Source organism: Hylobates moloch, unplaced genomic scaffold (assembly GCF_009828535.3).
Source record: "Hylobates moloch isolate HMO894 unplaced genomic scaffold, HMol_V3 SCAFFOLD_5, whole genome shotgun sequence".
NCBI classification, from domain to species: Eukaryota; Metazoa; Chordata; class Mammalia; order Primates; family Hylobatidae; genus Hylobates; species Hylobates moloch.
Window position 1 is genome coordinate 84,147,184 of NW_026652280.1, and position 13,277 is coordinate 84,160,460.

The 13,277-nt window shown below is 53.1% G+C and overlaps 1 protein-coding gene across 2 annotated transcripts; it reads left to right on the forward strand.

Moving 5' to 3' along the window:
• The first annotated feature begins 3,288 nt into the window (after positions 1–3,288).
• Positions 3,289–11,657, forward strand: ARL2 (ADP ribosylation factor like GTPase 2). 2 transcript variants are annotated; one of them, XM_032153365.2, is made up of 5 exons: positions 3,310–3,785; positions 7,843–7,953; positions 8,050–8,212; positions 9,902–9,982; positions 11,190–11,657. In XM_032153365.2, the coding sequence occupies exons 1-5, from the start codon at positions 3,721–3,723 to the stop codon at positions 11,322–11,324; spliced, it is 555 nt and encodes a 184-aa protein (XP_032009256.1). In that variant the 5' UTR covers positions 3,310–3,720; the 3' UTR covers positions 11,325–11,657. The 2 variants fall into 2 exon arrangements, with proteins under 2 accessions (XP_032009254.1, XP_032009256.1); XM_032153363.3 differs by lacking the exons at positions 9,902–9,982; positions 11,190–11,657 and having other exon boundaries at positions 3,289–3,785; positions 8,050–8,473.
• Positions 11,658–13,277: the final 1,620 nt, after the last annotated feature.

Genomic DNA, 13,277 nt, shown 5'->3' on the forward strand with positions numbered 1-13,277 from the left:
TGTGCCACTGCACTCCAGCCTGGGTGATGGAGTGAGATCCTGTCTCTAAAATATGTTTAAAAAGTTAAACATAGTTGGCCGGGCACGGTGGCTTATGCCTGTAACCCCAGCACTTTGGGAGGCCGAGGCGGGCGGATCACGAAGTCAGGAGATCGAGACCATCCTGGCTAACACGGTGAAATCCCGTCTCTACTAAAAATACAAAAAATTAGCCAGGCGTAGTGGCAGGCGCCTTTAGTCCCAGCTACTTGGGAGGCTGAGGCAGGAGAATGGCGTAAACCCAGGAGGCGGAGATTGCAGTGAGCCGAGATCGCACCACTGCACTCCAGCCTGGGCAACAGAGCGAGACTCTGTCTCAAAAAAAAATTAAACATAGTTACTTCCTGAACTCCCCCTTTTTCACAGAGCTTGGATTTTTTTTTTTTTTTTAATTTCTATTCACTGAAATTCTACTATGTGGCCCCTGGGAACAACAGCATGGACAGGCAAGACTTTAAGCCAGACATTTGAACAAGTTCTTTCAATGCTACTGGTAGGAAATAAAACAATCCAAGGCTGGGTGCGGTGGCTCACACCTGTAATCCCAGCCCTTTGGGAGGCTGAGGAAGGCAAGTATCTTGAGGCTAGGAGTTCCTGACCAGCCTGGCCAACATGGGGAAACCCTGTCTTTACTGAAAATATAAAAATTAGCTGGGCATGGTGGCTCATGCCTGTAATCCCAGCTACTCAGGAGGCTGAGGCAGGAGAATCGCTTGAACCCGGGAGGCAGAGGATGCAATGAGCCGGGATTGTGCCACTGAACTCCAGCCTGGGTGACAGAGCCAGACTCTGTCTCAAAGAAAAAAAAGAAAATATAGAAACGCCCAAGGCAATAATTTTGTGTTCTCCCAAACTTACTCCTCAGTTAACAGCTGCATTGCACTGATTTTCAAACTTTTGTGACTGTGATTCACAGTAAGAAGTACACATATCTGTATAAATATCTAAAACAAATGTTTCACCAAACACTACTTACCTTTACTACATGGGTAAGGGTAGTAATGTTTTCAGTTCTGTTCATTCTATTTCATTTTCGTTAATGCTACTAGGCTGAACCATTTGAAATACATCTGTGTGGTCAAAACTGTCAAATATGGGCAATTTCATATGGTTCAACCTATTTGTGACACTAATTTTACAATCCACTTCCTTAATGGAATGCATCTCATAGATTAAAAAATATTGCTAAGTGGGCATATTTCCAGTTAATGTTATTTTTAAAACTAAAACAGGATTGAATTTGTATTTGTTTTTGTTTTTCATTTAATATGGCGCAGACATCTTTCCACAGTGGTATCTTAAGCTCCACCTCACTGTTTTCTGTTTCTTTGAGACAGGGTCTAACTCTGTCATGAAAGCTACAGTGCAGTGGCATGATCACGGCTCACTGCAGCCTCGTCCTCCTGGGCTCCCACCTCAGCCTCCTAGGTAGCTGGGACTACAGATGTGTACCACCACAGTGCACCATCACATCTAATTTTTTTTTTTTTTTTTTGAGACAGACTCTTTTGCCCAGGCTGGAGTGCAGTGGCACAATTTCAGCTCATTGCAACCTTCGCCTCCTGGGTTCAAGTGAGCCCGTCTGGCTAATTTTTGTATTTTTTGTAGAGATGGGAGTCTCCCTAAGTTGGCCAGGCTGGTCTTGAACTCCTGGGCTCAAGCAATCCACTCACCTCTGCCTTCCAAAGTGCTGGGATTAGACATGAGCCACTGCGCCTGGCCCACTTCACTGTTTTAAGGGCTTCATGAATCCACATGCACCTACCCCGGCTCAGGTAGCCTGCCCTCACTGGAGGCACTTAGGTTTTTTCCAATTTCTCGCTGTTCCAAACCATGCCACAGTGAACTTCGTTGTCATAAATGTTCCTGTGCAGTGCCAGAATGTCTGTGGTGCAGGCTCCTAGAAGCAGGATGGCAGGCTCCTACCTGTAGACATTTCTTTTTTTTTTTTTTTGAGACGGAGTCTTACTCTGTCGCCCAGGCTGGAGTGCAGTGGCACAATCTCGGCTCACTGCAACCTCCGCCTCCTCGGTTCAAGCAATTCTCTGCCTCAGCCTCCCGAGTAGCTGGGATTACAGGTGCTGCCACCACGCCCAGCTAATTTTTTGTATTCTTAGTAGAGACGGGGTTTCACCATGTTGGCCAGGCTGGTCTTGAACTCCTGACCTCGTGATCCACCCGCCTCGGCCTCCCAAAGTGCTGAGATTACAGGCGTGGGCCATGGCGCCCGGCCAGCATTTCCCATTTTGATCTTAGCTGTGTTTCTTTTTTGAGAGGGCTCGTCCTGTCTCCAGGTGGTGTATGGACCACTCTGTAAATCCGCCTGGGTTCCAAGCGTGAGCCACCGCGCCCGGCCGATCTTAGCTGTGTTTCAAAGCCTCTGGGTAGGCGCTATGCTCACTTTCTTCCTTTGTGTGTGTCTGATGGAGGGTAAATGGTGCTGACCGAAGGGTCCCACTCAGGCAGCCTATCTGTTCAGCCCTCCTCTGACCACAAGCCCCTTTCTGCAAGATGGGAAGCTCCAGCTTCTTCCAGACCTCTCTCTAGGCAAACTTCATGGAGGCATGAAGACATTGTGCTTTACCATTTACTAGACCTGAGTTTGAATCGCACTCATGCTCCTGAAACACTCGAGATTCCATTATCATAGCTACGAAAAGAATAAAAACCTCTCAGGGTTGCAGGGAGGATGAAGCTGAACACGTGGAGTGCGTTGCAAACAGTTACACAGGAGTTAGCCATTGTCTTCAGCTGGTGCTGACAGCGCTTTCCCAAGCATGAAAGAGGCTCTTAGTCTGCGGCCGGCTGGGGCCCGAATTAAGACAATTAGGCTCTCTCCTGAGTTTACAAAAGGTCTTGGTCCTTGACCTATTTCCTCACTTCTTCTGGACTTCTCGAGCGCTAGGGTAAAGAATGAAACTCTTGGACAAAGCCATTCATTCAACAACAAATATTTATTGAGCACCTACTACATGCCAGCCACCGTGCTAAGCACCATCTGGGCCTCAGTTTTTCCATCCGCAAAAGTAGGAACTGTGCTTCTCAACAGGGAAACGCTGGGCCTCTGGGTGGGGGCAGCCTTTGGGGCGGGACTACAATTCCGTCATTGGAACCCAGGGACGCCCCGCATGTTTCCGAACGGCCTCCAGGGGGCACCGCCGCCCTGAATTGAGAGCCGCCGGAGCTGGTAGGGGGAGGCCCAACTTTCTGCTCTGTTAGAGGACGATGCCGAGGGCCCAGATGAGCAGGATTTGGACCGTGTTGCTGGGAACAGGGGCCTACACTGGCCCCAGGATGAGTTCGTCCGTACCTGGGGGCCCTGGGTTTTGACTCTCAGGTCAGACGCAGCAAGATGCAACTCAGGAACTTCAAGGTTTCCGCTCCAGCCGACAGCCCCGGTCCGGCAGGGGAAAGGGTGAGGGAGTCGCCCTTGCTCCCCCAGCCTCAGCCCTCGGGAGGCGCAGCGTCAGGGCGGGCGGCAGCACAGAAACCCCCTGCGCCGCTAGAGGGACCCTCGCAGTAGCGGCGCGGGCGACCTCGGGGTCACGTGTGGTGAGGGCGGGACCAAACGAGCGTCCGGCCAATCGGCTGTGCCGTCGGCGAGCGTGATAGCCAATAGGAACCGGGAGCGAGGTCCCGGGACTGGGAAGAAACGGCGGCCGGGAGGGGGCTCCGGGGACCATGGGGCTCCTGACCATTCTGAAGAAGATGAAGCAGAAAGAGCGGGAGCTGCGACTGCTCATGCTGTATCCTCCCGGACGCCGAAGCCACGGGGGTAGCGGGGCCCCGCCGGGCGGGCGGTGCCGGGCGCCCCCTGTCGGGAGCGGAACACGGCGGCCGGGGCGTCCCAACTGCCCCTGGCGTCACCACGCGGGCCCCACCAATCGCCCCGGCTGGCTGGGAGGAGCCGCACCCCTGGCCTGGGGCAGGGGCCAGCTCCGAGGGCCGCAGAAACGGGCCTGCAGGCGCACTGGCGGGGTCGGGCGGCCCGAGTGTCAGGGGCGGTGGGTCCCGGAGATGACTCGGACGCCACCACCCGGCGGCCTGGCCCAAGCGTGGGGCCGCTGCCCTCCCGGCTCTGATCTCCTCCCCCGGGCCCGAGGGTTCCAGGCCCCGGCCCCGCCCTCGAGCTCCGAATCCCGGGGGCGTGTGGGGTGGCGGGTGGCGGATGTGGGCTCCGCGGATCCTTTCGAGCGTGGATCCAACAGTCCGTCTCTTTGGTGGTACGCGGCCCGTGGTTGTCCCTGCGACTGAGGATGTGTATGTGGGCCCGAGTGCCCCGTGCGCCCTGTGCGCTGAGTCCAGTTAGGCGCCCGCACCTGTTCCCCCTGCTCTGTGCTAGGCCCGGCGGGGGAATGGCAGGGGAGATAAGACGCTTACGTGCACATATAACTTAATAATCACATCATGACTTTTATTTTTTGAGACAGGGTTTTGCTCTGTTGCCCTGGCTGGAGTGCAGTGGCGCAATCAAGGCTCACTGCAGCCTCCAGCTTCTAGGCTCCATTGACCCTCCTGCCTCAGCCTCCCAAAACTCTGGGAATATAGGCATGAGCCACGGAGTCCAGCCCATGTCTGTTTTATTTTATTTTATTTTATTTGAGACGGAGTTTCGTTCTTGTTGCCCAGGCTGGAGTGCAGTGGCGCAATCTCAGCTCACTGCAACCTCCGCCTCCCAGGTTCAAGCTATTCCCCTGCCTCAGCCTTCCAAGTAGCTGGGATTACAGGTGCCCGCCACCACACCCGGCTATTTTTTTTTTATATTTTTAGTAGAGACGGGGTTTCACCTGTTGGTCAGGCTGGTCTCGAATTCCTGACCTCAAGTGATCCACCGGCCTTGGCCTCCCAAAGTGTTGGGATTACAGGCGTGAGCCACCGTGCCCGGCCCCATGTCTGTTTTAAAGAGCTCTGAGAAAAGCATACAGTTCACTCATTTGATAAATATTGAGTGCCTAATATGTGCTAGACACTGTCCTAGGGGCCAGGATAATAAAAAAATCTTACCTTCATGGAAATTCTGTAATGTGGGGGGGTAGAAAGATGGTAGCACAGGAAGTAAGTAAAATATGTAATAGAGGCTGGGTGCAGTGGCACACACGTGTAAGCCTAGCACTTTGGGAGGCTGAGGTGGGAGGCTCGCTTGAGCCCAGGTGTTTGAGACCAGCCTGAGCAACATAGTGAGACCCCATCTCTATTTATACATATATATATTCTCCATACATCTATATATATATGGGTCATGCTTTGGACCATGCTTCTGGGGAACAGGGCCTTATACTGCTCCAGGATGAACTCCCACTACATATATATGTATGGAGAATAATGCAAATTAGGATGGTCAAAGAAGGCCACTGTATGATGGCAGGGCGCAGTGGCTCATGCCTGTAATCCCAGCACTTTGAAAGGCTGAGGCGGATGGATCACCTGAAGTCAGGAGTTTGAGACCAGCCTGGCCAACATGGTAAAATCCCGTCTCTACTGAAAATACAAAAATTAGCTGTGTGTGGTGGTGGACACCTTTAATCCCAGCTATCTGGGAGGCTGAGGCAAGAGAATTGCTAGAACCTGGGAGGCGGAGATTGCAGTGAGCTGAGATCGTGCCATTGCACTCCAGCCTGGGTGACAAGAGTGAAACTCTGTCTCAAAAAAAAAAAAAAGTGACAATTGAGTACATGAGGGAGGTGAGGGTTGAATCATACAGCAATTGGGGGGGAAACTTTAAAGCAATGGGAACAGCAAGTCAGAGGCCCTGGGAGGACTAACTGGCGTGTTCAGAGGACTGGCGAGGAAGGCAGTATGGCTGGAGTGGGGAGGAGCATTGACTGGGAACCACCTCACCTAGGGCCTTTTGGTTTTTAGTTTTCCCTTTCAGTGAGAAGTGCAGTGGAGAGAAGGAACTGGAGACCAGTTAGGCCACTGCAGTGATGCAGGCGAGATAGGATGGTGGCTTGGACCAGGATGGAAGTAGTGAGGTCATGGAAGTTTCTGGCCTGAGCAATTAGAAGGGTGAGGAACCATTTGCTGAGATGGAGAGGACTGGGGGAGGAGCAGGTTCAGGGTGGAGATGAGAACCCTGTGTGTGCCTGTGTGTCCCATTGACATGCCTCTGAGACAGCCCGGAAGTGTCAGGTAGGCAGCTGGATGCAGGCACTGAGGTCCAGTGTGTGGGAGGTACACATTTGGGTGTTATCAGGATAGAGATGGTATTTGAAGCTGTGATCCTGAATGAGGTCACCCAGGGATGAGCGTGGCCAGAGAAGAGAACCCAGTTGTACCAGGATGAAGTGAGGTGAGGAGGAGAACCAGGTGAAGGTGTGTCCCAGTGCAAGGGCAGCACATGTGCTGGGGAGGAGGGTGAGCCACTCCATCAGGTGCTGAGTGGGGAACAGAAGATGACTGAGCACTGTCCCAGCACTAGAGGGCCACAGGGAGGTCTTTGGGGACTGACCTTGGTAAGAGCAGTTCTGGCCACAGCAGCAGCAAAAGCCTGATGGGAGTGTGTACTTGAAAGAGCAAGAAGGCAGAAATGGGGGTGAGCACAAACAACTATTTTGAGATTTCCTGTAAAAGGAAAGGTATAAATGAATAACTAGATGGGGCAGAGAGATCAAGGGCTTTGTTTGCTCTTTTTTTTTTTTTTTTTTTTTTTTATGAGACGGGGTCTCGCTGAGTCGCCCAGGCTGGAGTACAGTGGTGTGATCTCGGCTCATTGCAACCTCTGCCTCCCGGGTTCAAGCAATTCTCCTGTCTCAGCCTCCCGAGTAGCTAGGACTATAGGCGCCTGCCACCACGCCTGGCTAATTTTTGTATTTTTAGTAGAGATGGGGTTTCACCTTGTTGGTCAGGCTGGTCTCGAACTCCTGACCTCAGGTGATCTACCCACCTCGGCCTCCCAAAGTGCTGGGATTACAGGTGTGAGCCACCGTGCCTGGCCTATTTGCCCTTTTTAAGGTGGGAGAAAGAACGGCACGCTCATCAGCCAGTGGGGATGATTGAGAGGGGAAGGAAACATGGATGATGGCTTGGGGGCAGGGGGTCATCAGCAGCCAGGTTCCAGGGGCTAAGGCTGGGCCTCAGGGGAAGTGCCCTCTTCACCCCTTTCCTGGGCCTGGGTCATTCGCCCCAGCTCCGATGAGCAGGGAAAGGTGGTCGAGTCCAGGACCTGCCCACCCCACCATGCCCAACTGAGCTTCAGTGTTGGGAGGATAGAGGAGGGTGGTTCCCTCCACAGGTAAGCACACCCATTAATTTGCACTGTGCAGTAGCAGGTCTGGAATATTCCAGAAACAAATGAGGGTGGCTGCCTCCACATATTTGTTCTTACCTTAGTTCTTCAAAAAGCTTGCTCCTTGTATTTTGGGTCTCAGCTCCAGACACCTCAGAGAGGCCTTCCCCAGCACCCGAGCTGAAAGAGCCTCCTCTGATGGCCCTCTTGGAAAGCCTCTCTGTTGTATTGATGGCGCTAGCCAGGATCTGGCAAGGCCTTCTTTTCTCATTTGTTTGTACTTTATTAGACTGTCTTCCCACCAGAGTGTAAGCTTCCTAAGGGCAGGGCTTTGTCCTCTAGCACCCAGAAGAGGGTCTGGCACATAGTAGGTGTTCAACAAATTAAGGAGCTTTTGGTCAGTAGAGATGATATTTATAATTTGATACTTTCATATTAATTGTGGGCCGATTATGGTCAGGCATGTGCTCAACTCAGTTTGATACATGATGGGAAATAATGAGTCCCCTAAGGGGCTCTGCGACGATATCACCACCTGGCAGAGAACAGGGACTTCTCCTTAACCTGCTGTGCCCCAGTGGCCTGGACAATGCTGGAAAGACAACCATCCTGAAGAAGTTCAATGGGGAGGACATCGACACCATCTCCCCAACGCTGGGCTTCAACATTAAGACCCTGGAGCACCGAGGGTGAGCAGGGGTCCTGTGGGTAGGCCAGCCCAGAGCAGGGCAGGGAAGGTGGGAGAGGGGCCCAGCTGACCCTCCTGTCATCCGCTCCTTGCCCAGATTCAAGCTGAACATCTGGGATGTGGGTGGCCAGAAGTCCCTGCGGTCCTACTGGCGGAACTACTTTGAGAGCACCGATGGCCTCATCTGGGTAGTGGACAGCGCGGACCGCCAGCGCATGCAGGACTGCCAGCGGGAGCTCCAGAGCCTGCTGGTGGAGGAGGTGGGCAGTTCCTACCCTTTGTGTACATGTATGGACGTGTGGCCGCCTTCTCAGCAGATGCCCAGAGGGGCCCGTGGCCCCAGAGGGAAACTAGAGGCGGGATCCCTTCCTTCACTGGGCCCCCACCATGGGAGGCCCATGGTGCCAGAGGCAGGACACATGCTGTGGACTGAGATTGAGTTAACGTCCCTGTGGTGTTACTACGTCACTACCCTGAGCATCGGTTTCTGTGCCTTGAAATGGTGATGATGACACCCACATCACTGGGCTTTAGGGAGGATGACCCAAGGCCAGTATGAAGCTTCCAGAGGCCGTGGAGCCTGTCTCAAGAGTCTGACTCTTCACTGTGTGACCTCAGCCGGGGCTCGTAGCACGCACCTGTAATCATAGCTACTCTGGAGGCTCAGACAGGAGGATCAGTTGAGCCTAGGAGGTCGAGGCTGCAGTGAGCTGTGATCGTGCCACTGCACTCCAGCCTCTTGGGCAACAGAGCGAGACCCTATCTCAAAAAAAAAAAAAAAAAAAGGAAGGGGCCGTGCGCGGTGGCTCACGCCTGTACTCCCAGCACTTTGGGAGGCCGAGGCGGGCGGATCACAAGGTCAGGAGATCAAGACCATCCTGGCTAACACGGTGAAACCCCGTGTCTACTAAAAATACAAAAAATTAGCCAGGCATGGTGGCGGGCGCCTGTAGTCCCAGCTACTCAGGAGGCTGACGCAGGAGAATGGCGTGAACCTGGGGGGCAGAGCTTGCAGTGAGCCGAGATTGTGCCACTGCACTCCAGCCTGGGCAACAGAGTGAGACTCCGTCTCAAAAAAAAAAAAAAGACACTTGCAAAGATAGTAGAGAGGTCAGAAGTCCCCCATATACCCTTTACCTTGCTTCCCCATCTTACCTAACCATGGCCTGTCCAAACTAATAAATCAACACTGGTGAATTACTATTATCTTAATTACAGATTTTATTTGAATTTCACCAGTTTTTCCACTCATATACTTTTTGTGTTCCAATGTTTGATTCAGGCTACAACATTGTATTTAGTTGAAAATGAGGACACTTGCGAGAGTGAAAGGGGGGATTCTGCAGGCGGAGTGGGGATTGTCCTGGGCACACCGCACACATCTCCTATGTGGGTGGAGCGGGTCAAACCAGATCAGGGCCGTCAGATGCTGGGCAAGGCAGGTCAAGGCCCAAGGGTTAGACCCGTCCACCCACATCTCTCCCAATCACAGACACATATGTGGAAACAACTAGAATCAGAGGTGGACAGTGAGGCCTGTCGGGAGTGGAACGGTTAAAGGGCTGTGTGAACCCAGAAGAGGGAGAGGTCACATCCTCTGTGCATGTCTGGTCATCAGATTGGAGCAGTCTAGAACCACAGAGAGCTCAGGGATCATCTTATCCAACACCCCTCCCTGTTTATGGAAGAGGAAGCTGGAGCATGGGTACAGTGGTGTCCCCTGGGTGGTGGTTGGCTGGAACCAGAACCCTGGCCCAGGGCTGCTCCACCCATGTGGGCCAGCCTTGATGGCTATGTCCACAAACTCACTCCTGGGCCTCTCCCACCACCATGGGGCCTCACCTTGATCTTCCAGGTCGATCCTTCACCCCAGATGCTCTGGGCCATTAGAGGAGGGGTCAGGCTGTCCTCTGAGTCCCCACCCCACCCCTCTATCTTCTCTCCCCCAGCGCCTGGCCGGAGCAACCCTCCTCATCTTTGCTAACAAGCAGGACCTGCCTGGAGCACTGTCCTCTAACGCCATCCGCGAGGTGAGTCCAGGCCCCGCGACAGGCTCACTGAGGGAAAGGGGCACACATTTATTTATTTTAAAAGCATTTATTAAAAATAACCAAAAAGTCTGGGTGCAGTGGCTCACGCCTGTAATACCAGCACTTTGGGAGGCCAAGGCGAGTGGATCACCTGAGGTCAGGAGTTCGAGACCAGCCTGACCAACATGATGAAACCCCGTCTGTACTAAAAATACAAAAATTAGCCGGGTGCAGTGGTGTGCGCCTGTAATCGCAGCTACTCAGGAGAGCTGAGACAGGAGAATCACCTGAACCCAGGAGGTGGAGGTTGCAGTGAGCCAAGATCGCGCCATTGTACTCCAGCCTGTGGGAAAAGAGTGAGACTTCGTCTCAAAAAAAAAAAAAAAAGTAAAATAATAATAAGAAAAGCATTTATTAGCCCCTGCTAGGTGGCAGGACCTATGCAGGGCACTGGGGATCCAGTGATTAATAAGGCATGGGGTGGCCCACAGCCTGGGGAAGGCAGAGCTGCGCATGTGTTGTTCACAGGCTAACAGTAGCCAGCACATAGTCAGTGCTTTCAGTATGCTCTGCTCCTTCCATGGATTAACTCATTTCATTCTCACAACAACCTCATGAGGTGAGAACTATTATTTTCCAGATGATGAAGCAGGCTCACAGAGGTTAGGTAATTTGTCCCAGGTCACACAGCCACTAAATAGACAGGAAGCCTGTCTGACCCCAGAGCCCACATTTTAACCATGATTCTAGTGCTTAAGCACCACAGTGAGAAAGAGCAGCGTTAAAATCTTGGCTCTGCCGCTTATGTGCTATATTCCCCTAGGCAGGTTGCTTAACCTTTCTGAACTTTGGTTTCCTCCTTGGTGAAATGGTCAACACAGTCCCTGGCTCATGAGGGCTTGAGGAGAATGAGTGAGAGAGGATGTGTGGGGCTCCTAGCATGATGCCCGGATCCTGGTGGCTGCTCGGGAGCCCATGCTGCATTTACATCACTAAGGGGCAGCACTGGCGTGGTACTGGACAGAGCCCAGGTGCCCCTGGGGGCTGACAAACTCTCCCTGGGACCCGTGGGGCTTCCTGGATGGGATGACCTGGAGCAGGGCCTTGAGGGAGGCATGGAATTCCTCTGGGCTGGGGAGGGAAGGGGCTGACGGCAGGCAGGGTCTGCAGTCACTGGCCACCACCATCAGCACCTTTGTCCTCCCAGGCCCTGGAGCTGGACTCCATCCGCAGCCACCACTGGTGCATCCAGGGCTGCAGCGCCGTCACTGGGGAGAACCTGCTGCCGGGCATCGACTGGCTCCTGGATGACATTTCCAGCCGCATCTTCACAGCTGACTGAACCACTCCAGATGCCCCCCACCTAGCAGTCCAGGTCCCCCAACCTTCACTAAATAAACACTACCCATGGGGGGATGGGAGTCAGCCAGCCAAACTAACACTCCCCCTCCTCCACCCCAACCTGCTGCTGCTACTGCTGCCCGCTGCTGCTCTGCGGCCACCCGGCTCCCATGGCGGGAGGGCTGTGCCCTGGCTGTCTCTCTGGCTCCTGACCTGGCCTTTGGCTACCATACCAAGAAGAGAGGGCTAGGCGGGGAGGAGCTGCTACTGCTGCTACCGAGGCTGTGGGCCTCATCCTTCACTCAGCTGTGAAATAAACCGCTCCTTGCCCTGATTCCTGGCTGAGTCATTTGTTGATTCAACAGCGTTAGAGACCACCTGGGACCCACAATCCAGCAGGGGACAGAAAGGAACAGATCATTGCAGTCGATGGTGAACTGTGGCTATGTCAAAGGGATGCAGAAAAAGTTAGAAGCATGGGACATGGTGCAACTGACTCCATCTGGAAGAGTCAAGGCAGGCTTCCTAAAGGAGGTCACATTAAAGCTGGGAGTAAAGCGTGAGTAGTTTTTTAGGTAGAAGAAGGGGAAGACAGTTCACCAGGGGAACTCCAACTCTCATAGGTATGAATTAGAAAAACGGACACAGCTCCAGACCAGGGCTCCAACTTTTTGCATGGAACATGGGCTGAAATTCAGCTCCCAATTTTCTGTTGCAGCCGGGAACCCATGTGCAGTGGACAACGTGAACAGCTATACAAGGCCAGCACAGGTTCAGGCAGAGGGGATCACAGGACAGGCATGAAGAGCAAGGGCTCCGGCCGGGCGTGGTGGCTCATGCCTGTAATCCCAGCACTTTGGGAGGCCGAGGTGGGCGGATCACGAGGTCAGGAGATCTAGACCATCCTGGCTAACACGGTGTAACCCCGTCTCTACTAAAAATACAAAAAGCCGGGTGTGGTGGTGGGCGCCTGTAGTCCCAGCTACTCGGGAGGCTGAGGCAGGAGAATGGCGTGAACCCCGGAAGGCGGAGCTGGCAGTGAGCTGAGATTGCGCCACTGCACTCTAGCCTGGGCGACAGAGCGACTCTGTCTCAAAAAAAAAAAAGAGCAAACGCTCTTGGGAAATGGGGAGGTGCATAGAGTCATGTGTAGGAGGGAGTACAGCCAGAGGGCGGGAGGGAGGCCACATCAGGCAGGGGTAGCTGAGGGCTTCCCTGAAGGCTACAGGAACTCGGAAGCAGTGCCAGGCTGGGAAAGGATAGGAAATGAGGCCACCCCAGGGGTCCAATCCAAGTGGCAAGACTGGCAGATGTTTTCATGGCACAGGGTCCTAACAGCTGCTTACTCTGAAGGGTTCTGTGTGAAGGGGTGGCCTGTCCCTCCACACCTGTGGGTATATCTCGTCAGGTGGGACGAGAGACTGAGAAAAGAAATAGGACACAAAGTATAGAGAAAGAAAAGTGGGCCCAGGGGACCGGCGCCGGGACCAGTCTCAGTTTCTTCAGTTTTTATTGATTATTATTTTCACTATCTCAGCAAGAAGAATGCGGTAGGAGAGCAGGGTGATAATAGGGAGAAGGTCAGCAAAAAGACATGTGAGCAAAAGAATTTGTGTCATAATTAAGTTCAAGGGGAGGTACTATGCCTGGATGTGCACGTAGGCTAGATTTATGTTTCTCTTTGCCAAAACATCTCAGTGGAATAAAGAATAACAAGGCAGCATTGCTGCCAACATGTCTCGCCTCCCGCCATAGGGCAGTTTTTCTCCTATCTCAGAATTCAACAAATGTACAATCTGGTTTTATACCGAGACATTCAGTTCCCAGGGGCAGGCAGGAGACAGTGGCCTTCCTCTATCTCAACTGCAAGAGGCTTTCCTCTTTTACTAACCCACGTCAGCACAGACTCTTTACGGGTGTCGGGCTGGGGGACGGTCAGGTCTTTCTCATCCCA

Coding starts and splice junctions, on each gene's coding strand:
- ARL2 (XM_032153363.3), top strand. CDS start 3,721: ATGGGGCTCCTGACCATTCTGAAGAAGATGAAGCAGAAAGAGCGGGAG. Junction 3,786..7,842: donor GAGCTGCGACTGCTCATGCT/GTATCCTCCCGG, acceptor GCTGTGCCCCAG/TGGCCTGGACAATGCTGGAA. Junction 7,954..8,049: donor AAGACCCTGGAGCACCGAGG/GTGAGCAGGGGT, acceptor CTCCTTGCCCAG/ATTCAAGCTGAACATCTGGG.